Below are 27020 nucleotides of genomic sequence, written 5' to 3'. Positions count from 1 at the left end.
CTCTTGAAAAACACATGCAGGTCAGTGGTGAAACAGGTTAAATTAATGGGGTTATAAGGTAATTGGAAATTTAAATTTATGAAAATTGGTGAGTTACTAAACTGTTCTGAGCAAATTTAGGGCTCTGTCCTATTCTTATTCCAATCAATGAAAATGGTGGTATTAAATTGCAAGGATTAATCTCAGAAAAAATGGCAAAGCTCCTGGCTTGTCCACGTGATGGATTTGGTGCACAGTACCCAAAAGTGGCAGCTCTGAACTTACAGTCCTATAGGCACACCACACACTTTCCTCATGGAAACTGTTTAGTACTCATTACCTGAAAGCCACTTTCAAAGCAGATGCAAACATTCCTTGAACAACATGGTTCTTGCTGTGCGTTAACAGTATACATTCAGTGGGATCATGAACATACAGTGAAATGCAAATACATGCTCAAGGTTATGACCTCCCAGCTGCCTTCTGCAGGTGAGTCCTAAGCTACCTTGCACTTGGTGCACGGTATGGTTGTCCACAGCAAAAATGTGTTTGCTGTATAGTATTGTTTCCATTCTGTAAATTCAGAGACTTAACTATTGCACGTTAAGTTTTTTGGTGTAGGCAAGACCATAATTACATTTAAAATCATGAATTGTCTGTAATAAAAAATAAGCATTGTGGTTGTAGGAGATTGTTGAGCTAATTGGCATTAGATGATTTATTCTAATTAGTCATATTCTAGAGCATAAAAGAAAAACTACTCATAGTGAAGCTACTAAATTGATCACTATACTTAATCATCTGTACCTTTTTTCCCAAACAGGCAGGAGAAAAACATTATCACCCAACGTGCGCACGATGTGTCAGGTGCAGTCAGATGTTTGCAGAAGGAGAAGAAATGTATCTTCAAGGTAAATACAAACTGACCAACCCCCAAAACCAAACCAGTCACACTTGGCAGCATGGCCCTTCTGCCCATACCTGCTAGCATGGCTGAGCTGTTTTGCACATATTCTCATTTCATAACTACCAAAGAAAGTGAAGAGCGCAACGTGTAGGCTAAAGAAAAGCAAACCCAAACGCTTGTTGCTTCTTGCTCACTATTACTTCTGTCTCTGTTCAAATCCAATACAAAGTGTGAATCACAGAAAGGATGAGTGGTAGCAGTTATCTCCTGCAGATGGAAGTACTTGACAGTGAAGAATATAAAAGGTTCCATTTACTAAAAAAAACCGTGGATTTTTGTGCGGTGATAAATGGTCCAGATGAAAGTTAACACACATATGGGACAGCAGGTTCCTTAAAGCAGCCCTAAGTCCAGTTCCGTACCCATTGCCCATTTGGGAACAAGAAGAAAATCTGAAGGTCCTTAACCTGAACTGCCCTCAGTCAGGCGTAGCTGTCCTCAGACGGTGAAGAGGAGGATGCCATGGAGCTGAAGCCCTTACCAGACAATATGCCTATACTCTATGTAGCCATAAGCTTGCATCGCTTAGGAGAAAGCTATGCAGGGAGAAATTCAGTCTTTCTTGTCAGGGAATTTCAGTAGTAATAGAGAACAACTTGCACAATAATTTATTCAATGGAAGAAGAAAAAAGTTATTTAACATAGATGTGAGCCAAAATCTGTGTTTCATATGTAGCAACTTTTAGCTGTACTAAACTCATCAAAGAAAACAATGTCTACACAGTTAAATACAGGGTTAGGCACCAGAGAAAATGAAGGCTTTTGCCTATGTCTTTGACTGGCAATATCTTTTCAAAGGAAAACAGAAAAGAGGAACTCAGTAGGATGTGGGAACTGCAAGGCTGGTGTATTATCCTAAAATCACATGCTTTCCCAGATCTGTATTACAACTTTGCAATTGTCCACAGTTTTCTAGAAGTGTCCTTTGAAATCATTCATTAAGCTGGCAAAGTTAGACTTTATTTAAAACACAACAGTGGTCTCAGTACGATCTAATTATAATTTAGTATGTTATTTAAAATGACAATTTTATTGTCACTTTGGTTTACAACAAGAACTAGCTCATTAAAGGACATAATGATCCTTGTCTGTGCTCATGGATTCTCCCTCAGGAGCCAGAAAATGCTGTGGTTCTTCCAATTGCAAAGTAGCTTAGCGGTACTAAAATCCCCTGGGAAATCAATGCTTTTAAAAAATATCAAACTACAAATTTGCTTCTAGATTTCAAACTCTCTGAAACGGGGTTGCAGTGAATCTTCTTTTTCAGTTCAGTTTGTTATAAGGGTGAATATTTTCTAGGTTTTGTGCTGATTTTAGATTCAAGTAATCACAAAGTATGTTCAGATCCTGTTAATTTGGACCCATCTTATTCACTTTATTTTCTGATGCATGAAACATTCATACCAGCTTACAATCATACACTTTTTGTCTTCACATGAAGAGCAGTTTCCATTAGAAACTGGTGTTAACTTCATGAAAGATTTGTGATTAGGTATTTGGACTGCCTGACCTGATGTGTTAGATAATAAAAAATGTCAAAGCCCAGGGTTTTATAACTTGTTCTTCATAAAATACTTAATAAACTGCTGTAAAGTTCCTTTAGGTGTTGCATGTTCCTTAGCAGGAATTGAGTCATTGGTGGTCATCCAGCAGATGACTTTTGGGTGAAAGGACTCTTTTTCTTCCGTGTAAAAGAGCTTCCTAGCCAGTTTTGCTTGACTACAGATAGGAATAATTAAAAAGTTGATCTAAATATTTCTTAAAACCATTGGGAATATTTACATCAACTTCTGCAGTAGTTGGGACAAATGCTTTCAGTGGGCAAGCTCAGACCCACTCATAATTGGAAGATAAATTAACATTGAATTTAAAGGTGTTATAAAGATGTTTTTTAGTGGTTCAATCCCAAAACAATTCTGTAACTTAGTAAACATAATTTATCCAGTCTGTACTTATAGATAGTCTTCTACTGCTTGAGTCAGGGTTCATCTGGGTTATTTTTGTGAAATAAATTCTAATGATCTCCATCTGTCTTCTGGGAAATAGACTTGCTGTTTCTATCCTGTTTCCAAAATCCACTGGTTAGAAAACTGTCAAACTGCTGTGAAAACAAAGCATTTCCAATAAATCTTCTTGGTGCTCTCCACCCAGTATAAACATTACATATTTATAACGTAAAAGTTCTCAACTTCCCATTTAGTCAGGCAGAAGTTGCAATGCACTCACATTATTTAATTGTGCGGAGCTTTAGTTTGTGGCTTGTCCGAGCTCAGACTGGCATAAATGTAAAGGTTCCTTTTTTACTATTAAAATTTACAAATATTTTTCTTATTTTTACAGTTACACACATTCCACTTCCATTGAACACTGAATATTAAACATTGTGTTCGACTTTTTAAAAGTGGGGTTTTTTTTCTTTGTGACTGATGCAAAACTATTAAGTTTCATTCTCACACTTACGTTTACTTTTATCTCTGGAGTTCATCATCCTCTCTTCAATACTTACATGCAGTAGAGAATTGGTTCATTCTGTATTTCCTGCTTCCTCTAGGACGGGTATTCCTCTGAATTTATGCAGTTCCTTAGTATTTGACTTACGAGAGACAAACATATAGGAAGTGCAAGATCAGTACAGTGAATAATTCAGAAAGATAGACTGGATTTTCAGCTAGTGTTAAATGCCACAATGCTGTTCCTTCCCATCACAGTGTGCTACGTAGTATGACCTGAGCCAGACTATTGCAAGAACATGTGAAATAAGAGTACAGGAAATTCTGACTACATATAAGGAAAAAAAAAAAAAAATCAGTACAATGAGAGTGGAAGAGGTTGCCCAGAGCCGCTGTGGGATCTCCATCTTCAGAGGTATGCAGAGCCCTGAACTGCCTGCTGTAGTGGGACCTGCCCTGAGCAGGAGGTTGGGCTGGAGGAGCTCTAAAAATCCCATCTCACACTTCTTAGGACTCAGGTTTTGATGTTAATCTCACGTATTGAAGTACACATAGCTTTCTGAAGTGTGCCTAGTCTTTAAAATGTGTGCGATCAGGCTTACTGATAGAGAAGTTGTCAGTTTTCACTTTGAAAGTATCCATGAACTAGGGACTGCAGTGGAATCAGTCAGTATGCAGTGTCTTATGAAACCTTCTAGGAACGTTTAATAAGGTTCTTATTTTAAACCTTTTAAGGTTCTTATTGGGGAATTGAATTAAGCAGAACTTTAAATTTACTTTCCAGGTACATCCATTTGGCATCCAGTTTGTAGACAGGCTGCAAAGGCTGAAGAAAAAAACAAGGTAATAAGACCGTATTTTTACTCAGTGTTATTCCATTGTCCTATTATTCCATATCCCTTTTTTTACAGTGGGCATGGAGGGAAGGATTTGGAATTTTTTCACTACTGTAATTTTAAATTTTAAATTACAGAAATCTAGTAGGTTAATGTAATGTAATAATGTAATATAAACATCCTGCTTTTACTTAGTGATTAAAGCTACAGCTTTAGGAGAATGCTGACCTAAGAGTTATATATAAGCTGAATAAGGAAAAATGTGAAAATACGAATATGAAAAAAATGTTAATTTTTAACTTCTGTCTGATTATGATGTGATCAGTGCACGACCTCTTCTCTTTTTATGTGGCTCTGCACTTAAAAGATCAGAGGACTTTCACTGTATTTGTTTTTACAAAAAATCTCTCCTTGGAATTTCTTTTTTATTATTTGTTTGCAAAATGTTGGCAAGCCAGCCTCAACTTAATTTAATCTCTGGCTTTAAGTACCTTCTTAAGTTGGATGATTTGTGCATCTGTCTGTGTGCAAGGGGAAAAGGGGGGGAGTTCTGGCAACTTTAATAATTACAAGGTTAGCAGATGAATAAGCTGCCCCTAGGAAATGAAGAATTAATCTGTGGCTGGGGAAATGATCTCTCTGAAGTGGTGGGACTGAGATGCAACTATCTCATTTAATGCGGAGGGCAAGTATGGGGTTTTTAAGTTGTAATGTTCTCTGATGCTCCAAGTTGTATCCCTGGTATTCTTTTTCAAAAAACCTTGCTTTGATTCATCAAGGCTTGGACGCAAGGCGCATGGGACAAGTCAGAACAGCAGGCAGCAGCTATAAAAAGTGTGTTTACAAATCTGGTGCGTTCACAAGTGCAACTTTGACTAAACCACAGTTTTGAAAAAATCTTGTTTTGAGCTTTGCCCTGAAGATCTTAGCTGTATTTTTTGTACTGGTGTGTTTGGGAAGCAATTGCTCTGGTATTCTTTATGGCAAGCTCTGAATATCAAATAAGTAGCATTTCAGTATGAAATATATTGTTTAATATGTATGTATTTAAATTGTCAAAATAGTTTAATAAGTGCTGCTGATTCAGCGTAATACTATTAAGCAGTATTTCAGGCTTCCTACGGATTTTGTTCTGGCTGAGTAACTGAGATTGCAAGGCTAAACCCCATGTAATTTATTGAAAATGTAGTTGGGTTTGGGGTTTTTTTTTCCTTCTTCAAAGAGAAGACAGTGAACAAGGTTGTACTGGGTTCCTGCTGGCTGCCTTTTCCTCACAAAGGCAAATGAAGTGTGCGTGTAAGCTATTGTGTAAAGGCTAACTCATCTGTCACACATCTCTCCGAGCGCTGGGAGTCTGACCCTTCCCCAACAGAGAGGAAGACTTCTGTAACTGACAGGCAGTGCGAGTTATGCCTGAGTAGGGAAAAAAACCAGAACGGAGCTCAAAGACTTTTTTGAAGTCTATAGTCATTTTTCCCTTTCTTTGGCTTCTTTGGTCTTTACGCTCATTATTGAAAAAATAAACCAAGAAGAAAGGATGCTGTTTCAGAGAGGGTAGTAATGGACTTTTCAACATAACTTGTAAAGTTGGGAATGGGATATACTGGTTGAGAAATTTTCTGGTCAACCTTTGTTGGTTTTAAGAGTTATCTTTCTGTATGTTTATATAGATATATGCACAGCATGTAATTAAAGTAGGTGACAAAGGCAGAAGGAGTAAGTGGCAGCGCTCTCCAAAACTTTGGAGACGGAATGGAAGGAAAAAAGTTATGAGAGTGACAGCAAAAAGGAAAATGATGGGAGAGTGAGATTGTAAGCAGAAGGGATGAAGCTGGAAAAGACAGAAGAAATCAAAGTAGCAAGAGAAAGAATAAAGATTATCAAAAGGCATAAATGAAAAAGAGGTAGGTGGAGGGGGAATAAAAATGCGTAGTACAGAGAAAAGAACTGAACAGAAGCAATGGAGTCAACTGAGATGTGAGGTTTTATTGCAATAGCTAGATGATGTGCAGCAGGCATGGGCTGGGGATGCTAAAAGGGGTAATGGATCATGCAGAGAATAAAGAGCATGTGTGAGATGTGGAATGAGCAGGGTTTAATCACCAGGAGGAGAAATGGGACAATTTGTGGGAGTGGCTGAATAGCATAAGGAAGCACGGAACCAATCTGCAGAAGTACCTTAGAAAGATGAGACGACACTTTGATTGCAAAAGTTAGAAATTTTAATGAATTGTAGTTCTTAAAAACAAGATGCCTCTAAATTGAGGAAAGCCACTGAAAGAATACCAGGAATTTATTAAGGGTTATTAAATACATTCAGCCAGGTATATTATGTATTTTAAGATCATGCTACACTGTGTGATCTTAAAACACACTCCACTGATGCACATGACATAGAAAGAACCTCTGAAGCTTTATCTAGGAGTTCTGAGGTTAATCCAAAACTGTCATTTGACTTTAACAGGGTTTAAAACATTAAAACAGTGCAATTTTCTTCAGAGTTTTTTTCTCTCTGTCACATTGGACCTCCTGTAGAGGCATCCTGAAGAAGAAGTATGGTTTGCACGTCACATCACTGCATTGATGACACTTTCATGTCATCTCACAAGTTCTGGAAAATTGCCATGTGCTTTCAGCGTGCAGAAGAGGAATACGCTTACGCTGTCCATGTTGAATGATCATCTCAATGGCAGCCACAAGTATTTCTCAGAGAATACTCTATTTCAGTGCTGGTGTTTGGCTTGTCCCCTCAGACCCTCTGAGCTTGTCCAGAGCCTCAGTGTGAGACAACTGAAAATGAGACAAAGAAAATTCCAAAATCTCGGTCAGACATGCCAAAACAATTAAACTGGATCTTTTTTATATGGATAAGTATCTCCACATACAGTCTTAGGGAAATCCATAGGACTATTTGGGCTAAAGAAGGTCAGTGGAAGGATAGTTGTGATCATTGCATTTGATTGCTCTGCTGACACAGTATAATACAGATATATTCACATATTGCTTCTAACAGGTAGCAGATACTTCAAGTGAAGACTGGAATAGTAGAAAGGATGCCACCTTGATGTGCCAGCTTAATAATGCTAAAATCCTTTTAAGGGTTTGAGCAATTGTAACCTCCAAGTGAGAAGTGTCAGCCTTTGTGAGACAGTAAATGATGGTCATTCTGAGCGCATGGAAAAATAAGTGCTTTTTGCAATCAGGGACAGTTTTTTCCATAGATGGGAAGAAATATTTTATGTTTAATTAACATATCTGGATAAAAGAGGGTATAAAACCATGGATTTCATAGTAAGATTTGTTTAAACTTCAATTATGAATGTCAGGTCTGTTTGCTTATGGTTAATATCATTGTGTCTCACAACCCTTTGTTATTTGAAAGTAATTATATTTTTCATCATAGAGGAATCTACCAAAAAGAAAGCAATAAAGGTCTGTCACTCTGAATGCCAGAATGATTGAAAACAGAGCAAAACCAGTTGAATATTAAAATTAATCTGGTAGTAGTACAATCAGAGAGGGGAGAGCTAACCTATTGGGTGTCTGATTCAGGATGCTCTGCAGCATGTCGTGCCATTTGCTATGAGTGAATGACACGGTAGCATGTTCCAGAATCAATGTAGATTGGTTTGGTGGTATAACCTTAGAGACAAATATTGCCACCATATCATCTCATGACCCCAGACTGAGAGCTGCAGTAACTTGACCTGTCCCTGGTAGTGCCAGAAAGTGGTCCTGGCAGCCCAGAAGTGCTCCGGGCTGTTTCATTCTGAAGGGAGGGGAAAAGAAAGTCATATGTAAAATAATTTTTGCATTTCCAAAGGTCAATTTGATTGACTAAAGGTGTTCTTTTATTTTCAGGTCTTTGGTATGCCTGTATGTTTTGAGCTTGCTGTAATATGCCATTTTTGAGTGGTAAAGGTTAAATTAAATTAAATGTCTTGCACAGACTTTTTGAAGTAACAGTTACATTTTCTCTCCCTCTTCTCTATTTCTTACCTGTTTTCACTTCTCCTACCATAGGAAACAAGGACTTCATCTGAGAGTATTATTTCTGTACCTGCTTCAAGTACATCAGGTTCCCCAAGCCGAGTGATCTATGTGAGTATTTCGTGGTGCAATTTGTTCCGGGGATGGGGAAGACCTTGTGCTTCCTCCTACAGTGTAGCACGTTCTGTGGAAAGCTAGTGTCTCCAAACCACTGCTGTTGGCGATTCCTCTAAAACGGGATTTACTTTCTCACGTTTAAAATGTTTGAGTACTGTATTTACCATAACAGAATTCTGGCAGTTTCCTGTTATTTTTTGTGGTGTATTTATAGCACTTAACATTACCACTAGAGCTGGCTTATACCAAAGCATGCAAAATACCACAGTGCTTTCTAAAAAAGAAAAGTTTAAGTAAACAGTGTAGATTACAAGCTTAGATTTGAACACAACTTGTCTAAATTGAGCTCTTGAGCCTGCATCTGATTGCTTATGGAAACACTCATGCGTGAGATTGCAGGACTCGGGCTGTGGTGAATACCAGTCCCTAACCTCAGAGGACCTTTGATGTGTTTATGGTCTAAGAAGTGCTAGCTCTGGAAAACTGATAGAGAGACTTTAAAATAACAAGTATGATAAAAGCTTATGCTGGGTATTTTTTTCAATACCGGGTTATAATACCTTGCTTGTCATAATTGCTGTAGCTAATGTTCATGGCCAAATTCTCAAGGCTACCACCAATAGGTAAAAAAGTGTGGCATGTTCCATACACACATCTCTTGGAGAGCTTCAGTATTCCCAAGGCTATTCTTTGTCCTGTCCAGGTATCCCTCAGGTAGGCAGGTCGTTCTCATCGGATAAGACCAGATGCAGAGGAAATTGCTGGAGATGCAATTGACTGCCGGGGAGATGGTTATACAAAGATTAAGGGCTTTTATCTGCTACATTGAGATGAGCAAAAGAGTGCCTTGGAGCCAAACTCGTCTTTTTTCTTCAAGGAAAAATTCATTTTGAATGCAATATACCCTTTATCTGAGTAAGATTGGACTAGAAGTCTGCCCCTTATGTAAATGCTCATCGCTGTTTCGGAGTTCTTCCAGTAGAGCTCCATGCTGGTGGGTACCAGTGGTATATTCCTAGTAAAAAAAATGTCGTTGCCTCAACTCCTGTGAAGACAGTTCATTGTGCTAGCAACCTGTTGTCATGTAAGCACTTTCTTTGGCCACATAGTCTCTATCTCCCCAGACATGCACCACTTTGTTGTTTTTATAAGCATGAGCATTTTTCTAAGATTTATATGTTTTTAGTGACATTTATCTAACTGTTGGATGATACCGTTTTTCTTGATGTTTGTGATTACAGCTTTAAATATGGTTCACAGGCTGTTAAAAGTCAAGGACAAACTTCCATTCTCTTTTTCTGTTTTTTTTTTTCAAAAGATATCAAATCAGTACACAAGTCTAATGTTTGTTACTGTAATATACTTTAGAGGCAGCTGGGACTGTGAAAGAATAAAGTTCTCTAGCAAGTATGAGTCAATTAGGAAAAAAGATTCCCCAGAGGCATGCAAGTTCTTGCTATATCTGTCTCATCTCTGACTGCTTAATTGTCAAAGCTGTGAGGTTGATTAAATCCTATTTTGGCTTTCACGAACAGGAAAGTAAAAAGAATTAAAAACATGTTGCTGGACTTCTATATTACCAAAATGATTCTTTGGCTATCTTTTGCATCTGTTTTCTATTATGGGAATGTTATGACATCCAGACATGCTCAAGATTTTTCTTGGGTGCTTTTGTGACTGGTTTTACCAAATGTAAATTCATGCTGCCACTGAAATGAAGGTCCCACCCACATGTGGCCCTGTCCCTCTCCAGCCATGTCTTCCTGTCTCCTCTTTGGTGCTAGTGCTAGTGGATACAGAGGTATGATCAGTCAGATCTGAGACCAAATTCAGCTAAAAAAATAACCCCGGGAAAACCTCCAGCCAACCAAAGAGGAAAAAGGAAGACCCAGCCATCTACATGTCTCTAACACTAATGTAGAAGGCAGAGCAGAGTGGGACGGCACACACAGGACAGTAGCAGTAGCATGGATTCAGATCATTAAAACCAATAGTGAAATTGTACCTTAACAACTGGTGAGGTCTGTGAAGTATTGTGTTGGACAAAAGAGAATTTAGAGCAAATGGTTAAAGCTTTGGAACAGTGAATTTGTGGTGCTCATACTTTCAAAGGCATCAGTCAGAGCAACACAATCATTCTGAGCAACACGCCATCTCACGGGAGATATGTTCCTGGGTCGTGGTTGAGTGGACAGCTAGGGAAAGATGAAGAAAGTATGTTTTGACTAAACCTGAATGTGGTTCATGCAGACCCTTTACTAAAGCCGTACTTCTTTTTTTCCTCTGTTGATACCAGACTTTGGTGTCTTCTTGCACTGAGAGAGGCCATAGACCAATGCCTTTTGAAGTTAATGGGCATCTTTTCTTAACTTTAGTGATGGCTGGATTATATCTAGACTGAAATTTACCCAGTGCAGACATCCCCTCAGAGTCCTTAAATACCACTTAAAAATCGGTCCATTTCTAAATTAATGCCATTAAATAGGGCTTAAATAAAAGCCTTTCTTTATACTTAGCTAATTTTTATGAAGAGGGAATTAGGAGCTCTCTGCAAAGATGTATCTATCTGGAAGGTTTACGTTAGGTTACATAGCTGTGTTGTACGTTCTCATACTAGGAATAGAAATCACATTATATTTTTATACAAGATTGTATTTGCAATTATACAATTGTAAAATTGCATATTCCAAATGAAATAGATACTCTAAACTCAGAGCATGGTTTTAACAGAATCCAAAATACCAGATTATTGAAGAAGTGGCTTAAAGTCTCTTAGCTGTAATTTGAGCTTCCCCTAGCATATTTGAATTCCATTCATGTATTTGATAGTAGGTGAAACAAATAAAATAAAACCCAATGTAGGCTGAATGTTTGTAGAATTGAATGTTTGGAAAGCAACTGTATCTCTAAGGCATTTTTTCATCCAAATTTGCCTACATTTTGATATTTAAACTGAAAAGAATTACGTAACTAGATAAGTTTTACTCCTGACAGTTCTGAAGTCTAGTGGGAGGTTCTCAAGTTGCACTTCTACATGGAGAGCTAGGGGCTAAAATTATCATTAGTTCACATTTAAATATTCCCAATTCTGAACTTTTTGGGTTCACTTGAATAATCTCCACAACCCTGGATACCTCAAAAAAGAAATTATCATATGCTCCTTGGTCTTCCTTCTAGGTACAATGCTGCCCAAAGTCTTCCTGGAACAGACCTGGTGGACAGACTCCTTATTTTTGCATGACCTGTCCCTGCATCAGACCTTGCCACTGGCTTCTCAGTAGGAAGGGATTTATTTTGATTAAGGGGCTATTTCATTGCTCTGTAGCTTCTTAAAGTAGCTGCAAGGAAGGTGAGATCTGTAGATAGCTGAAGAATCACATATTTGATTAAAACACATTTTTTCATTAGTTTTGAGGATGAGAATATGTGATGGTTATGATGGCTTTGTTCCATTTTCTTAGTTAAGAGGAATCTTTCTCCTTCCTGTGTTGCTTTCACTTGCACAAATTCATACATTGTTTTAGAAGAAGGAATAACTGAAAGTTGTCACACTAAATTTTCCTAATAGAAAACTTCCCTGGAAAATCCGTTGAACTTTTCTTAGCTCATACTAAGAAAAAATATAATCACTGCACACATAAATCCTGGATACTTTCATATTTTTGCATGTGGAAAACATTACTACAGTTTTACAGCTGATCATACTGAGATTTTCAGAGAATAGCAAAATCCACTCATCATTTTGTTGCCAAGAAGGAGCTTATCATTCTGCAAAGCCTGAACTGGGAATGAGACAATTACACTGCCCGTTTCTCCAGCCTCAGTGTGGCCAGCTTGTGGTTCTATCTACAAGACAGTATGTACTGGGTACAGTTTTGGTGCAAGTTACCATTATCCTAAGGATAATCTGTGCAAATGTGGCATTTTGGTAATTATACTTTTGCAATAAGCGTAGTAAGAGGAGAACAGGGAGCAACACAGCCCTTTCCCTCTGTTGGCTGTGTGTCTCATGAAAGGGTTTGAACTTTCCTTAAGTGGCATCTGTGATCTTCCAGCTAATCCACCATGGTGCAAATCCATCATCTGCTGGTTTGTGACCAGTAATTAAGGGCGACTTCAACATAGTCAGGAAAGGAGGTGAAGCTGTGGGACACGGCTGAGTGGGAAAAATTAAAGACCTGACCAATGTTTTTCAGCATCTGGAGAGTATATGTTGGAAATACATACTTGATTATTCACTACTGCTTATGGCAGGGGAACCCTGCACACCGAAACCACTTTAAAATGAAGGGTGTTTTGCCTGAAAAAGACTACAGTGTGTGTCCCCCGTGTCTCTCTCTGCAGCTAGCCGTAAGTGGGATATAACCAAGGGGACTGGAATGATGCTATGCTAGTCCTATTAGCCAAATGTGAGTGACGAAGAAAAGTAGAAAGCACCAGTATGTAAAAAAGAAAACAGCAGTAATATTTAGGATTGTGTAGTAAATATGAGATTTAAATGTGCACAAACAGAAAAAGTGCTTTATTATGATGACTTTTCTACCTACACTTCTCTGTCCTTTTCTGATTGCATCCTGATCATATTCTTTCTTATTCTCACTGCCTTCTTTCCTCCTTTTCTTAGGCAAAGCTTGGAGATGAAATTCTTGACTACAGGGATTTGGCTGCTCTTCCTAAAAATAAAGCCATCTATAACATTGACCGCCCAGATATGATCTCCTATTCTCCATATATCAGTTACTCTTCAGATGACAGGCATAGTTACGGGGAGGTACTGAAATATGGGTATTTTTTTTTACTTTGAATTTGAGATTTTATGTGCATCATTAAACATGTTGCTGAACACTCTTAAACACATGTATAATTTTTAAAAAAACCCACACACTAACTTTTATAATTTCAGTTAATTAAGTCATGTCATCCATTCATTCACAAGGCATTTTAGCCTTCCAAAAAACAAGCAAGATGTTCATTTCACTTTTTAGTTTGTGGAAATTAAAGAATTGCTTTCTGTGATCATTTTTTAAACAGATGACATGTAATTAAAATACATTTTCTGTGAGAGGAATTCTACATGCATGCGGTAGGAAACAGGAGCCATTACTAATGATAATGCAAAAATCAGAAGCGAAGCCAAATGTCTTTCATGTTTTGTTTTTTTTTTTAAAGTGTACCATGGTATTTTGGTAACACAACAATATTATCACTTTCCTATGTACAAATTTCTTTCAACTGTCCCTTACTAAAGTTCATCCTCATGTGACGCATGCATTTCAAACTATTCATATGCAGAGCTAATATTACACAGTTTGTGCTAATGAAATCTAATTTAACATACTCTTACTAATACTAATTCTGTTTTTTTGTGAAGCATATTTGTATATAACACCTGTCATGCAAGTTAGCTTTTCTTCCATAACTGTATCTACCTTTTGTTTGAATTTCTGATTTCTTTTAGAATTTTAGATACTTTTTTACAAATCAATCCTCTTATATATACTAGGTATATCATCAAGATATATATGGTCTAGAATGGAAGTCTTGTTCTCTATAGGTGTAAGTGAATGGGTAGAAATAAATACTATAAATAATAGCCATAGTGTTTATAATAGCCCCAGTCTTGCTATCACACCTTTTACACTTAATCTACTACTGAAGTCTCAGTAGTGCTGTCAGGTCGAGTGCAGCACATATATTAGATCTTGCAGACTCTCTTCCAAACCCTCTCTGTACACAGTAGCTCTATTATAGTGCATGCTATAAGAATTAAGATTGTATCTGGAAAAAGGGTTTAAATGGTATTTAGGTTTCTGAATTGACAAAACTGAAAGCTGCTTGCTAGCCCTGAACTTATGGAGTATAGACGTTTCCTTTCTACGTCAAAATTTGTGGGTGCTGAGAATGTTTGCAGCCCCCCTCAACTGCCTGTTAACATCTAGACTTAGCAGAGGTGACATCTAGACTTGGCAGAGGTACGTAGACTGAACAACCTTCCGCCCGGTTCCTGTGAGGACTTACTCATTGCACCCACTCCGAGGTGACAGTTATAAAACCATCATACCCAGCATAAATCTGCGCTGCTGCAGGAGGGAGTTTCCCCCTGCCTGTCCTCAGCATCTCCTTGGCCACTTGCTGCTGCTCCTCTCCTTTGCCAGAGCAAGTGTCCGTGTGGCTGTGCTGGGGCTGAGGTTTCTTCTGGACCCCTGGCGTGATCTGACCCTGTGCCATCACTTGAAGGCTGGAGATCCCACAGACAGGACAACTGTCCAGTGGTGCCCTGAAACTGCCCATCTTGGTGGCAGCCCTCTGGCCTTTGCTGGGACCCAGTAGCTGTCACCTCTGGGAACATCAGCATTGTAATTTTCAGCAGTGGCTTAGAAGGTAGTTGCAGTTGAGCTCTAAAAAAAAAACTAACCAAAGAAAAGAAACCAAACCCAAACCACAGCAAAGAAGGTATTGCTGCTGTCACCTTCTTTTAGTGGGTAGCTCAGTGGTTAGCCTGCGACAGGAGGGGTTTATTGGGACAACTGCAGTCATTGCCATTTTCGGAAACTATGTACTTTAACAGGAGATAAAAGGGACCACATCATGAAAGAGGACTTTTTACCTTGGGGCTGGAGGAAACACCTTGGTTCACCCAGAAGCAGCCGCCCAGAAACTGCCTGGAAAACCTCTATTTGCTTGCTTGCTTCCAAAAACCCATGTGGGCCCAGGAATGGGCGTCTCCTGCAGCTGCAGTTGCTGGCACGCGGATATATTTAAGTAAGCTGTAAGCTAGGTGTAGTACGTAACAATTACCATTACGACACCAGCCTTAACACGGACCAGCCAGTTTTCTGCCTTTGCAGATGGGTGTCTCTTACAGCGGGCGCTGAGTTTCAGGCCACGTCTGCTCTTTCCCCAGTGTTTGCACCACGAGCTTAATGCTGTCTCAGGCAGGGCTGTGCTGATGTAGGCATTCGTGACAGCGAGAACTCAGGGACGTCTTAAAAAAGAAAAAAACAGGACTAATGGCAATGGCTTCCAATCCAACATGCACATTTTCATGGCACTCCAAATATTTATGTGCTTGATATTGCCGGGGGGAAAAAAAAAATCCTGTCTTCCAAATTTCAGCATCCTGGCTACTACCTGCAGCTGCAATAGTTCGAGTCGATTTGTTCAATTAACCAAACGTAGTGTTTAATTTTGAAAGGAAAATGAGTGAACAACAAACTGTCAAATTACATGATGTTAAATTAAAAATTAAATAGTACAGATATTTTTCTTTCCCTTAAAACAGCCGGCTCTGAGCAACAAAGTTCTGTTCCAGATTTTGGAGTTGCTTCAGTGCAGCTTTAACTAGGGCTTGTGTCTAGTTTCAGGCAGTTGCTTTAAATGGGAGTTTCCCTACTAGCAGCACTCTCTGCAGTATGGGACTGGCCTCACCAGACTCCAGGATTTTGTAGTGAAGAAATCAACAAAAGCTTTGTATGGAATTATTTATATCTTATTCCATATGTATTTATTTTAAATAAAAAGAAAAATTGCCCTAACTTAATTGACAGGTGTTTTTCCTAACTGTATCATGTGTTATACATGGATATTGATAATTTAAGAGTAGTTCTTCTCACAAGTAACATCATGCATGAACTTGTATCACTAATTTGTTGTGTGTTGCTGTTTGCAGTCACCTCAGTTGCTCTCTCCAACACCTACTGAGGTAATCCCCAATGCCTTTGTTCTCCTCTTCTGACCCCTTTTGTCATGCATAAACCTGGTCATATTGATAACCAGCAGCGTCTGAAATGTGGGGTTTGCCTCCTGCCTCTACAGTGCATGGGGTTTTATAATTTATGTTTTTCCCAGTGTTACTTGTGTTGAATACGTGCTCTGCTTCTGGATTGTCATCTGTATGCATCTATCTCCGCTGTCATCCATGTTTCTGCTTTCCAAAATAAAGGTTGTATTGTGGTCACTTCTTCAAGCTCTACTAAATAAATTACTGTGGGAAATATGATTTATGTTTACATTTAAAGCTGCCAATGTGAGTTGAAATAATGCTTGGCATAACTTTCTCTTCTTTTTTTCCTTTTTATTTTTTTTTATTCCACAAATAGTTAAACTATTTATACTATTTGTGCAGACATACTCTTAAATCATTTGCACATATCTGAACTTCTAGGTCTGTGTATTTTGATGTACATTACTGATCAAAGCCAGTCATTGTTTCAAGATACATCACCTTGGAAGCAGTGAAAGCATTTCACACAGCTTCCCAGATAGTAACTCAATTACATATCACAGGCCTGGCTAATTTCTCCATTATCCCAATTTTATGTTAAGATAACTGTATTGCAAAATTTTGGTAATAGTGGAGAATTGTGAATTTTCACTAAGGATTGTAAATCACCAACTGTCACCATAAGCATTGGTTAAACAGAGAAGTTAACCAATAGAGATATAATTTCATTGATAGTTTAAAAATAAAAATGTATTTTATTTAATATTGGATTTCATGAACTTGATTGACTGTTCTTTACAGAGACACAAAGTATCCAAAAGGTAAGGTCTGAAATAATCAATATGAAATCTCAGTGTTTTGGAGGATCATAATAATTTCCTTTAAATTAGCTATCAGTTAGCAAACAGTCATACTATTAAATTCCAGAAGTGACACTGGTATAGAGGTTGGTGGTGCCGTGGTTCATGTTATATGACTTCTCCAGGTAATATAGCTTTGCCATGCTTGCTGCCTGTAGAGAGTCTATGATCAGGTGCTCAGGCATCATCATTTGAAGACTCGTCACCAGTTTTGTTGCAGGAATTCTTATTAGAGGAAAATTTCACTGTATCACACAATTGGACACATAGTAGACCATTAGCTAGCACCATATGGGATTTAAATATCATTGTGAGACTTTCTAGATATTGCTATACTGCTTGTAACTCTCTTCACAAGGATTAAAATGAGTGTTAAATATTGTAGCTACTTTGGGAGGGAAACCTCTTGAACTGGGCGTAGAGGGGTTGGTAGCAGAATGCCTACAGAACACTGCATGCTTGGGAAGGCATTGGTTGTTCTCCCTTTTTTTCTATAATTTCTTCTGAAATGGATATTAAAGCAATAATGCTACTTACTACTAAACAAAACAGATTTTCTATTTTTGAAAATGCAGTCTGGAGTGAGGTGGAAGGAACAGGGCACACTTGAGCCAGAGGAGAAAAAGTGATGATAAGAGAACATTGTATGTCTCCACAAAGTCAAGGATAATCCCAGAGAAGCCAAATGGAAAACTGTATTCATCTAACGATGAATGGATAGATATAATTAAGTTGTCCTGATAGGAATCTGGAAGATGATGATGGGGCTAAGTAGGATCTCTTGTGTGTTTAAATGATGAATGATCTAGTGGGAGTCATACAGATGTCTGAAGATGTCCCAGGATTCATGACACATGACTAACACCTGCTATGGTATAGTCTGTCTTCACTCACCCCTATTGGAATAGGAGAGAGTAAGCATTTTTTGGAGTATGACTTTCCATAAGGGAACAGGAGGATTTATTCTAATTTGAACATTGATTTGTCCTAATTTGAAGTTAACTCAAGCCAATTCTAGTTTGTCTTAAAGGAAACAAGAAATCTGAATTTGCTTTTATAGCTAGTTTACAAAAAATTATTTCCACATCTAAGTCAGTAATGTTTTTACTGTTAAGACACTACATGCAAATTGCAATTGTAACAGCTAGCTATCGAGAGTGAGGGGTTTGGAATGGGTGTACGTGGTTTTAAGTGGTTGAAGCCAAGGTTTTAGTGGGAAATGGGTTGTATGACTTGCTTTGCACAATGCTGCAGTATTAATGCTCATGCAATATCGGAGCATTTTTATCGGTCACCTAGCTAGTAATGACCATGTTGTAATATGGTACGCTGGGCAATTTATACAGCAGACACAGTTGCTTCTGTGATGTAATGAAGCCAACAAATGCTGATTTTTGTGTTGCCTGCAACTATTACGCAACCATTCGTATGGGTACAAAGTGACCATAGTACTATCATGCTAGCCGGATCTCATCTTTCACCCACCCATGTATGTTCAGGGAATTACACTGTCCTGAAACAACACTTCTACAGTGTTACGTGCTGTTCAGATGATATTGTCATTTTAAATTCGTGTATGTGCTGACTTTCCTGGGAACATGACTGTTCTCTGATACCTGGCAGAGCTCCTTTGGTCATATGGCGGCGGAGGTGCTTACAGCTGAAAGCCACCTCATTTCGTGGGATTGCATGGAGTGTTACGACAGCATCAACTTCCATCTACGTGGCACAGAAACATGCAAAATGGCAAATTCTGCCTGTTTCTGAAGTGACTTCTCTTCCCTAATGACATATATTTCCTCTGTTCTTCTCAGGGTGACCAGGATGACAGATCTTTCAAGCAGTACAGGACGTCAAGTCCTAGCTCTGCTGGCTCGCTGGGCTATGGTCGCTACACTCCAACCTCCCATTCTCCTCAGCACTACAGCAGACCAGGTAATTGAAAAGCAGGCATTTATTCTCTAGATTTTTCCACTACTTTATCTTATGTTGTAAGTAGGGTAGACTCCAGCAGGCAGGGATTTAAGGTGGAGTAGCAGTTCATTGAAGCGTTTTATTTACTCTGAAGAGAGGGTCCCATGGGGAGAAAGGCAACAAGTGCTTCAGGAATGAGCACCTAAGAAAATGAAAACAGGCATCTAAAAAGATTGACTTTATGTATCTGTAAACAGAAGATAGAACAGTTCAGAGGACTTAATTCTGATCCCATCCTGCCTGAAGCTACACATTCAGTCCACAGCTCTTTCACAGTGTGGCGTGGTAGCAGTGAATGCACACAAAGCCAAGAGGGTTGTCGGACAACTTCGTATCCCTTCTTGTACCGCAGGGTTATGGTCCGTGTCTCCTCTCCACAGTGCAAGAGCTGGAGGAGTGACTAGTGGTTCTAATGACTGGATTTTGAAGGCAAGGTTGCTTTAGTTGAGAAGCTTACAGCAATGTTTATTGCAGCTTTGGGCTGTAGTGACAGCTGTGTTGGTGTTCTTGTTGCACAGAGAGGAGGGATCACCCCCTTTTGATCTTTGCATGGGGGCCCCATACAAAGACCCATTTGTATTTGGGCATTGTACAGAGATTTATCCTTAGAAATATTCAACTAAATTGTTCAAAATTAATTCCATTTTTTCTCCACTCCATCATTTGGGTGGAAAACACAGAACATTTGTATTATTTTCTTGGTGTCTTTTAATTTAATTGGGGATACATTATAATTAGTACATAAACTAGTTTGGAAAATTGGGAGTTCTTAATCTTTCCAGTGGAAATGAAAATATTATGGGTAACACAATTTTTACAGGAACTGAATATTTGTACTACATAAAGTCTTTGATGAAGTGGAAATGAGATTGAGTGTCAAAGATCTGTTAAAGAGAAGAAAGATTAGTCTCCACTGAAGGTCTGGCAGCTGTGTCATGCTTAAGCTTAGCTGCACACTGTTAAAGCAAGGAAGAAAGATGAAAGAAATTCCAAATTTATTCAAATGTTTTACAGCTTCATTGAAAATTTAGAAGATAGTCATCATAATTGCCACTTCTAATAATTGCTACTAGTCCTCCAAAATATGTTATCTGGGACATTATTACAACAAAGCAAACAAAGATGACTTCTGAGAATGTTTTTCACAGTGTGTAATCACATGTCTAACTTTCAGAGCTCAAATAACTTCAGGATGTTTCTTCAAATGCTTAAATTAGCCATGCACTTGAGTGCCCTGGTGCGTTGTGAACTAAATCCTACCAGTGTGCACCGACGGCAGTGAGAACTGGACCCACTCATAGCACAGTTCTCAGCAGAGACAAGGCTCTCCCCATTTCATTTCATTAGATCCATTATGAGCATATATCATTCCCTCTTGCAGCTTTTGAATATGCAGATTTTCCCCCGAGTGCAGCTATGCTTTTTGTGGTGCCTTTTCTGGAATATTTTCTGATGCGTTACATTATCAGCGTTTTACATGATACTCTTTCTGCCTGCGGAAAGCCCGTGTCCCTTGGCCGATCGCATAGTATGGCCACTGTGAGGGTTTTAGCAATAACCGGAGAAAGATGGAGTCTTAAATGTAAACTATATGTTTTCTAAGCATCAGGAGGAAAATGTTCCTGAAAAAAAGGATGGCATTGTAATCTGTGGCTTTCAGTAAGTGAACTAAATAGTTTATTTTCACTTACTCTCTGTTGCCCCCAGCTGGTACTCAGAGTCTTGGTACCAGTAGCTGCATCTCCCTGCCCCAACACCCAAGCCCTACATCTACATTCAGACATCATTACATCCCTTTCTTCAAAGGTAAGGTCCAGGAATGCAAAACCGTGCTGTGGTACTGTAGACTTATTCAGATGTGTTTCACTTTTATGTCTGTGCAAGCATGGCTTCCACTTGGATAAAATTTGTCTTAATTTTGTGCAAGTGCTTTCTTGATGTACTGTGTAAGTTTTAAGAACTGAGTGGGTATGGGTTGTTTTATTTTTGCTTTTTTTCAGTGAGTGTTAAGTGTTTTTCAAAGGGGTGGAGGGAAGGAATTAGATTTTGTAATCAAAGTGAGGGAAGGAAATAAGTTAAAAGTCTATTTGTTCTAAAATACAGTGCTTACCCTATTTTGGTGACACTACATAAATATTATAACAAGCTTATATGTTGGATCCAACATTGGATGATCAGTTATCTAACTTCGTAACCTACATCTAGGGATTCGTTATATTATTTGTAGCATTACTAAAAATTATGCCAGATAAGCTGGGTGAATCAATACACCTGCACTGATTAGCAAATAACGCGATAAAACAAAGTATCTGAGTATCTCCATTACATTTTTCTGCAGTGGATATTAACTTTTAATGACCTCCATGTTGCGGATGTGAGACAGTAATGAGAAATGCCAAGAACTTTTGAGGCAAAGGCTAGTTTTTTAGCTAGCTAGTTAAATGTCAGAAAGGCGGCATTCAGGTACCACATGTCTCTCCCCCTGAGTCTGTCCTCTCTAGCAACAATACAAGTGGGGAGGAGACATGAATGATGAATGCCAAACATTTTCAGTGCCTGTTCCTTGACTCTCATGTACTGTTTGATTTAATAAAGCAAAACTGTTTTCCTTGCTGTCGTAACCATTACAGAAAAGGAAGCGACCCTCAGCAGGAACCAGACTTACAAACAGGTCTGACATACAAACTCAAATGAGTAGCAGGCACTCATTGCCTTGGGAAAAATCACAAATGTATCTTCAGTGAGCCCTAATGACTCCAGAAACAGTTCTGTCCAAAGTCAGCTGAATTTCACTGGTAAGCAGGAACAGAATCAGGCTCAGGTCTTCCAAATGTGATCCCCAAGAGAAAATTTTGGAGGACACGCATATCTTGGAAGGCCGGCACACATTCTTGTATTCCCTGAGGCACTGCTTGAGCACTGTCTTGATCCGTCCTCCAAATTTGGACAGCATTATCCAACCTGATGTACTGAGTAAGAAAAACCTTTTCAGTGTGCTGCAGTGCACGATTTCACTGTATGGAAAGCTGTTATTCGAAAGCCCGCCTGCAGTTGCTTAGCAGCACTCCTGTTAAAATGAGTTTCTGTTCAGTGCTACCTGCTGTTGCTCAGGGCAGCAGCAATTACTTAGCGGTGCTGTTTGGAGGATGAAAACCTCAAGTGGCAGCTCCTTGTGCCCAAACAATTACTAGTAGTGTGATCAAAATTATAATATTTTGCAATTCTGTAGCACTTTTTATCAAGGAGCTAAAATATTTTGCAGGCAGTAGCTTCCAGTGGCCTCACTGCGCTCCTGTGAGGCAGGCGAGCCTGTTTATAATTTTCATATATAGGTAATCCTGAGCCCTGCCGAGGTTATATAGATTATCCACTGTTTTACACAAGAGTTAATGTCTCAATCCAAAAGGAGTCAGAAGATTTGCCCCCATCCTCGTCAGCTTCTCCGAATTCTTTTCTCTGAATTGCAGACTGTTTTTTTTCCTTATCTTGAGAAGCCTTTTGAGGGCGTCAGTGTGCTATTTTTTTCTTATCGAAGTGGTTAGTGTGGGAAGAGTAGGATTGTAGAAATAGTTGCTTTGTATCCAGACTAAGGTTAATGTTGCCACTTCAGTTTTAAAAAAGTTAAATCATTTAAGAATTTTTTATTAAATCCAAAAATAATACACTGGTTAATAACAATAGAAGTAATCTTTGTAAAACCAGCACTCCATCATAAAAAATATTTCTTTAAGCTTCCAGGAGACAGAAATGTTACTCCCCTAGGGAAATTAATAGAGGAAGAATCTTCTTTTTGACTTCACTGAGTTTGCATCATATTCATCTTGAGAATTAACATGGTTCATCATTTTTCCAGCGAAAAATATGATTACTGAGTTCCTGTTCTTTCTTTAGTATGCTGTAGTCTAGCTCCCATGAAGTGTAATAGGATGAGCTATTCTTTATCATGCAGACAAATTATTTGGTTGTGCTCTTTTAAGGATTTTTGTCTTCAAAATAAATCCTGTGACAGCCTCACTTCAAGAAAGCTTCGCAGTTCATGCCCTTGCAAATCAAAGGGTGTGATATTCCAAGCACCTACACTTGGTGTAACTCTTCCTCTTGAGGTGATGGAGTTGGTGAGCGTGCAGGCTGTGCTGAGCCCTGCGGCAAAAATGCTTACTTAAAATGTGGTGGAAAGTATCTTGCCTTTCTAGTGCAGGAGCACAGCTTTCAAAGCCCGGTTATTTGGCTTTGAAAGCTTGAAAAGAATTAGTCATCAAACTTCAAAACACTTTGTCTAGCTTAATGCACCATGTGCAGAGATATTAAAGGATCCAGTTTCAGGAGCAGGCTCTGACATCTTCCTCCTTACACCAGTGGTATCTGTTTGTTGTTCAATCCCAAACTTAAGACAGCTCTTACTGTAATTTGTTATCAAATTCCCCATCCTCCCAGATAAGATAAAAGCTGACTAGGAGGAGGTATAAACAATATGATACTTTTCCTGACAATCCCTTTAAAAGGGAGCATGGTCTGAGCTCTGGTCAGTTGACTTCACACACACGAGGTTAGAAGAGCAGCCTACCCTGTCAGCAGCCAAAAGACACAAGGAAGTTTCTGTGGTTGATACTCAAGTTCAAAGTAAACTTTTCCAGATTCTTTCCAAGTTAAACAAAATCCAGGGAAGAGTTCATGATTCTGGTTTTTTTTTGCTCTGCACTGACCAGTAGAGCAGATCACAGCCTGCAGCTGCTTGTGGCAGAAGACAAAACCAAAAGTTTGAAAAATCACTCTCTCTGGTAGTTTTATTTTCTCTGAGATCTTATTTGAAGTTTTTCTTCAATGTATACCAGGCAAACCTTGAAAGAGACAAATTCTGGCAAAGTCTCACTTTAGGGATTCTTATAGGTTAGATTAAATGACTGTCTGGAGTTCCTACATGTGAACTTTCTACATGCAAAATGTGAAATACAGCTGCTCTTCTGTGTTCGTCCAAATCGGTGACAGAGTTATAAATATAATTTAAATGTGCATCAGCTTGTACGAGTGGGCTGCAGGAAGAACCTTTTCCCTCATTTCATCCTTAATTCTTCCCTTTCGAGCAAGTTAGAGGTGATGGCTTTGCAAACTGCTCCACCCAGGTGATCCTTGCATCGAGCAGTTTGTGGATTTGTTGTCCCCTGGTACTTGTGCTTACATCCTGTTTCCTTACAAGTTTATTCCTCTTAATCAATGCTTCCTCCTGATTCCCTGCTGACACCCTACTCCATCCCTGAAGAATAACTCTACGCGTGTACAATGCCAGCCCCTTGGAGTCACTACTCAATGAAGTAATTATTTATCCAAGTTATATATGAATATGGCTTTTTAATACTGTGCTAATTTTAAGTAAATGAGGAATTAATAAACTGAAAACTTTTCTTTTTCTTTTTAAATTAAAAAATTCCAATAGTAACATCACTTTGGGATGAAGATTTTTAAGGTTATTGGAATTGTAAAGGACCTTACTTAAATAAGTGTCTACCACTGCTATTTGTGTTCAAAGTTGGAGTGACATTGAGGCTTCTTCCATTTAGTAGGGATGGCCAAGCATCTGGGCAGCAAGCAGCAGAGAAAAAGGGAATTAATAAATGTGCAGTGAAAACCTGTCACCACTTCTTTCCTTCCAAGAGCAAAGCGGGAATCAAGAAACTGAATACCCGTCTGGTTCCTCGTCTGAGGACAACTTGACCACAAGCTGGTAGTGATGCACCAGATTTTTAGTAATGCCATAATTCTTCCCTTACGTTTTGGAAGGACCATAGTCTAACGGCATGTGCAGTTGTAATTTCAATTTCTCAACTGCTCTGCTTACATTTTTTCAACGAGAAATGAGTACATGGTGGTAATGGCTGAATATTTTTAGAGTTTTAATTTTGCACCAACTGCAAAAATAACAGACACAGAATTTAGAACAGATGCGTTAGTGTATCATTATGAGATGCACATGCACGCTCTTCTGACCTCGTCTGGTCTGCTTCTGCTCCCGTTGAACTCAGCGGCACTACCCGGTTGGCTTCAGTGGTGCGTGTCAAGGCTGGCTTTGGTGACAGACCGATGACCATGTGTCCACTGCTTGTCAACAGAGGCAAGGGCTCAGCAGAGACCACCTCTATGGGCATGGCCTAGACAGTTATGGGAATCTAGTAGCTTTATGGTTATAAAACTTCCCCTCCCTGAAGGCAGAACTCAGTGACAGATCTAGTGTTCTGAGCTGCTGCACTTTCTTTACCCCCAAAAAAACCTGCTATAATTTCATCGTTGCTAGCCATTAAATTTGTGCTCCATCCACACTAAAATAATAACAGTGAATTAACAACCATTTTATGTTAGATTAAATGTCATGTTTGGCTTCCAGTTGCTTAACAGTGCTGTAAATTAATTGGATTTTACAAGTCCCAAAAAAGTAGAGCTTTACTTTTTTGTTTGCCAAGCAGCACTATAATGCCATAGAGTGTGCTTTCGGGGAAATTAGTTGTGAGGAAATGAATGGCACCTAATGAGCATTTGACAAAACAAGTGGAAAAATGAATATGGATCAATCCTATCTATATTTTGAAATTGGGTGAAATGACTATGGCATTATAGATTCATGACTTGATAATCCAACCTTGTTTGTGTAAATATAAAATGCTGTGGCATGTTACCTGTGGGAAAAGTTTGCAATTAAGAACCAAAGTTCAACATCTGTTTTTTGTCACTGATACATGCAGGAATATTTGACTTAACCATAACTTTTTTTTTTTTTTGGTCTAGTCCTGCTTTGAAATAGTTTAAACACTACTGAATTATTTCATTACTGGTTTCAGGGGTAGGCTGTGAGCCATAGCATTAAACTTTTCAAAAACTTGATTGATAGATTATTCAGTTAAGGCAATGCAAAACACATTGCAAGACTCTGGATGTTCTTATCCTTTTATTTTCTTCATTAAAGTGTTGTTAAAAGAGAAGCTTTTGTTTCCAAGCGGGGCAGTTTAATCTGATATTATCTATCAGATATTCATTATTGATGAGATGTTTGGAGACTGAGCCAATACACTGCACTGAAAAATAATGGGTTTTACAAAAGCTGTATATTTAAAACTGTTGGATTAACAAGTCATTCTGAACAAGCTTTCATGCTTGAAATACTCTACTTTGCTTTCCATTTTTTCTTTTATCTGCTTTCTTTGCTCTTCCCCTTGGAGGCAGTGAAAGTGGTCGGAGCACTCCAAGCTTATCCATGTACTCAGACAGCAAATCTTCACCTTCTGTCTATCAGCAGGCTCCTAGGCATTTCCATATTCCAGGTAGGCATTCACTGCTTAGCTTTTGATCTTCAATTGCCAGCACCTGTTTATTCTCTTCTGAATTATGTAATTTTTTTTTTTGCATTAATTTGTGAACTTCAAACTGCAAGAGAAGAAAATGTCTGATAAGTGAAAATCTGTTAACTGTTAAACTTGGTTTCAGAAGTAAAGGAGTTAGAGACCTGTGTGCTTAAGTATATTAAAAAAATGCATTAGACGAGGCACACAGTGACAAATGTTATTAAGCCTGCAAAGATACAATTATTTATAGTGCCATGGCTGCATAGGTCTCTTGAACTTGTGTGCAGGAGGGAAGGCTAAAGGGGATTTTGGTTTTGTTTTTTTTCCTTATACATCTATTCTCTGAATTAGAGAGTCATATTAACATAGACTAAAAATAGCTGGAAGACTTCAGACCTCTGGGAAGCTCACTATGGTTGTGTCTGCATATGTACTATACTCTTTTCAAGTTCACATTCAGTCAACAAGCACATTAAATTTATGTCCACACTGTTTAGCTTTTTGACTGCTAAGCACGTCTACCTACTCAGTGGAATCGTTTGTTTATTTATGTTTAGCTTCTGGAGTTAACATTTTTGAAACACACCGTAATTAGGAATTGTATCTGCTCAGGGCTGTAGTACTAAGTAAATCTGTTGTCTGTACAACATGATATGGGAACCCTGGATTGTAGCTCTGGGGCTTTAAAAAAAATCCCTGGAAGGCCAAATTAGCTATACAATTCAAAATACAGACAAACTATAGAATTTCCTATATTGGGCACTTCCAGTGTAAACATCTATATCTGAACATGTAC

The 27020-nt window shown here is 38.6% G+C and overlaps 1 protein-coding gene across 11 annotated transcripts in view; it reads left to right on the top strand.

Moving 5' to 3' along the window:
• Positions 1 to 27020, top strand: part of ABLIM2 (actin binding LIM protein family member 2) — a 341805-nt gene that overhangs the window by 285155 nt on the left and 29630 nt on the right. For 2 of the 11 annotated variants that reach the window (XM_075752575.1, XM_075752576.1), the window contains exons 7-14: positions 803 to 890; positions 4181 to 4239; positions 8256 to 8333; positions 12964 to 13110; positions 16009 to 16041; positions 18737 to 18857; positions 20604 to 20702; positions 26102 to 26203. In XM_075752575.1, the coding sequence (XP_075608690.1) occupies positions 803 to 890; positions 4181 to 4239; positions 8256 to 8333; positions 12964 to 13110; positions 16009 to 16041; positions 18737 to 18857; positions 20604 to 20702; positions 26102 to 26203 (727 nt within the window). The remainder of the gene's footprint in view (positions 1 to 802; positions 891 to 4180; positions 4240 to 8255; positions 8334 to 12963; positions 13111 to 16008; positions 16042 to 18736; positions 18858 to 20603; positions 20703 to 26101; positions 26204 to 27020) is intronic. The other 9 variants (XM_075752574.1, XM_075752577.1, XM_075752579.1 and 6 more) reach the window with 6 other exon arrangements.

This window comes from Balearica regulorum, chromosome 4 (genome assembly GCF_011004875.1).
Source record: "Balearica regulorum gibbericeps isolate bBalReg1 chromosome 4, bBalReg1.pri, whole genome shotgun sequence".
Classification (NCBI taxonomy): domain Eukaryota; kingdom Metazoa; phylum Chordata; class Aves; order Gruiformes; family Gruidae; genus Balearica; species Balearica regulorum.
The sequence above is the reverse complement of the archived record's forward strand: the minus strand, read 5'-3'. Positions and strand labels throughout refer to the sequence as shown.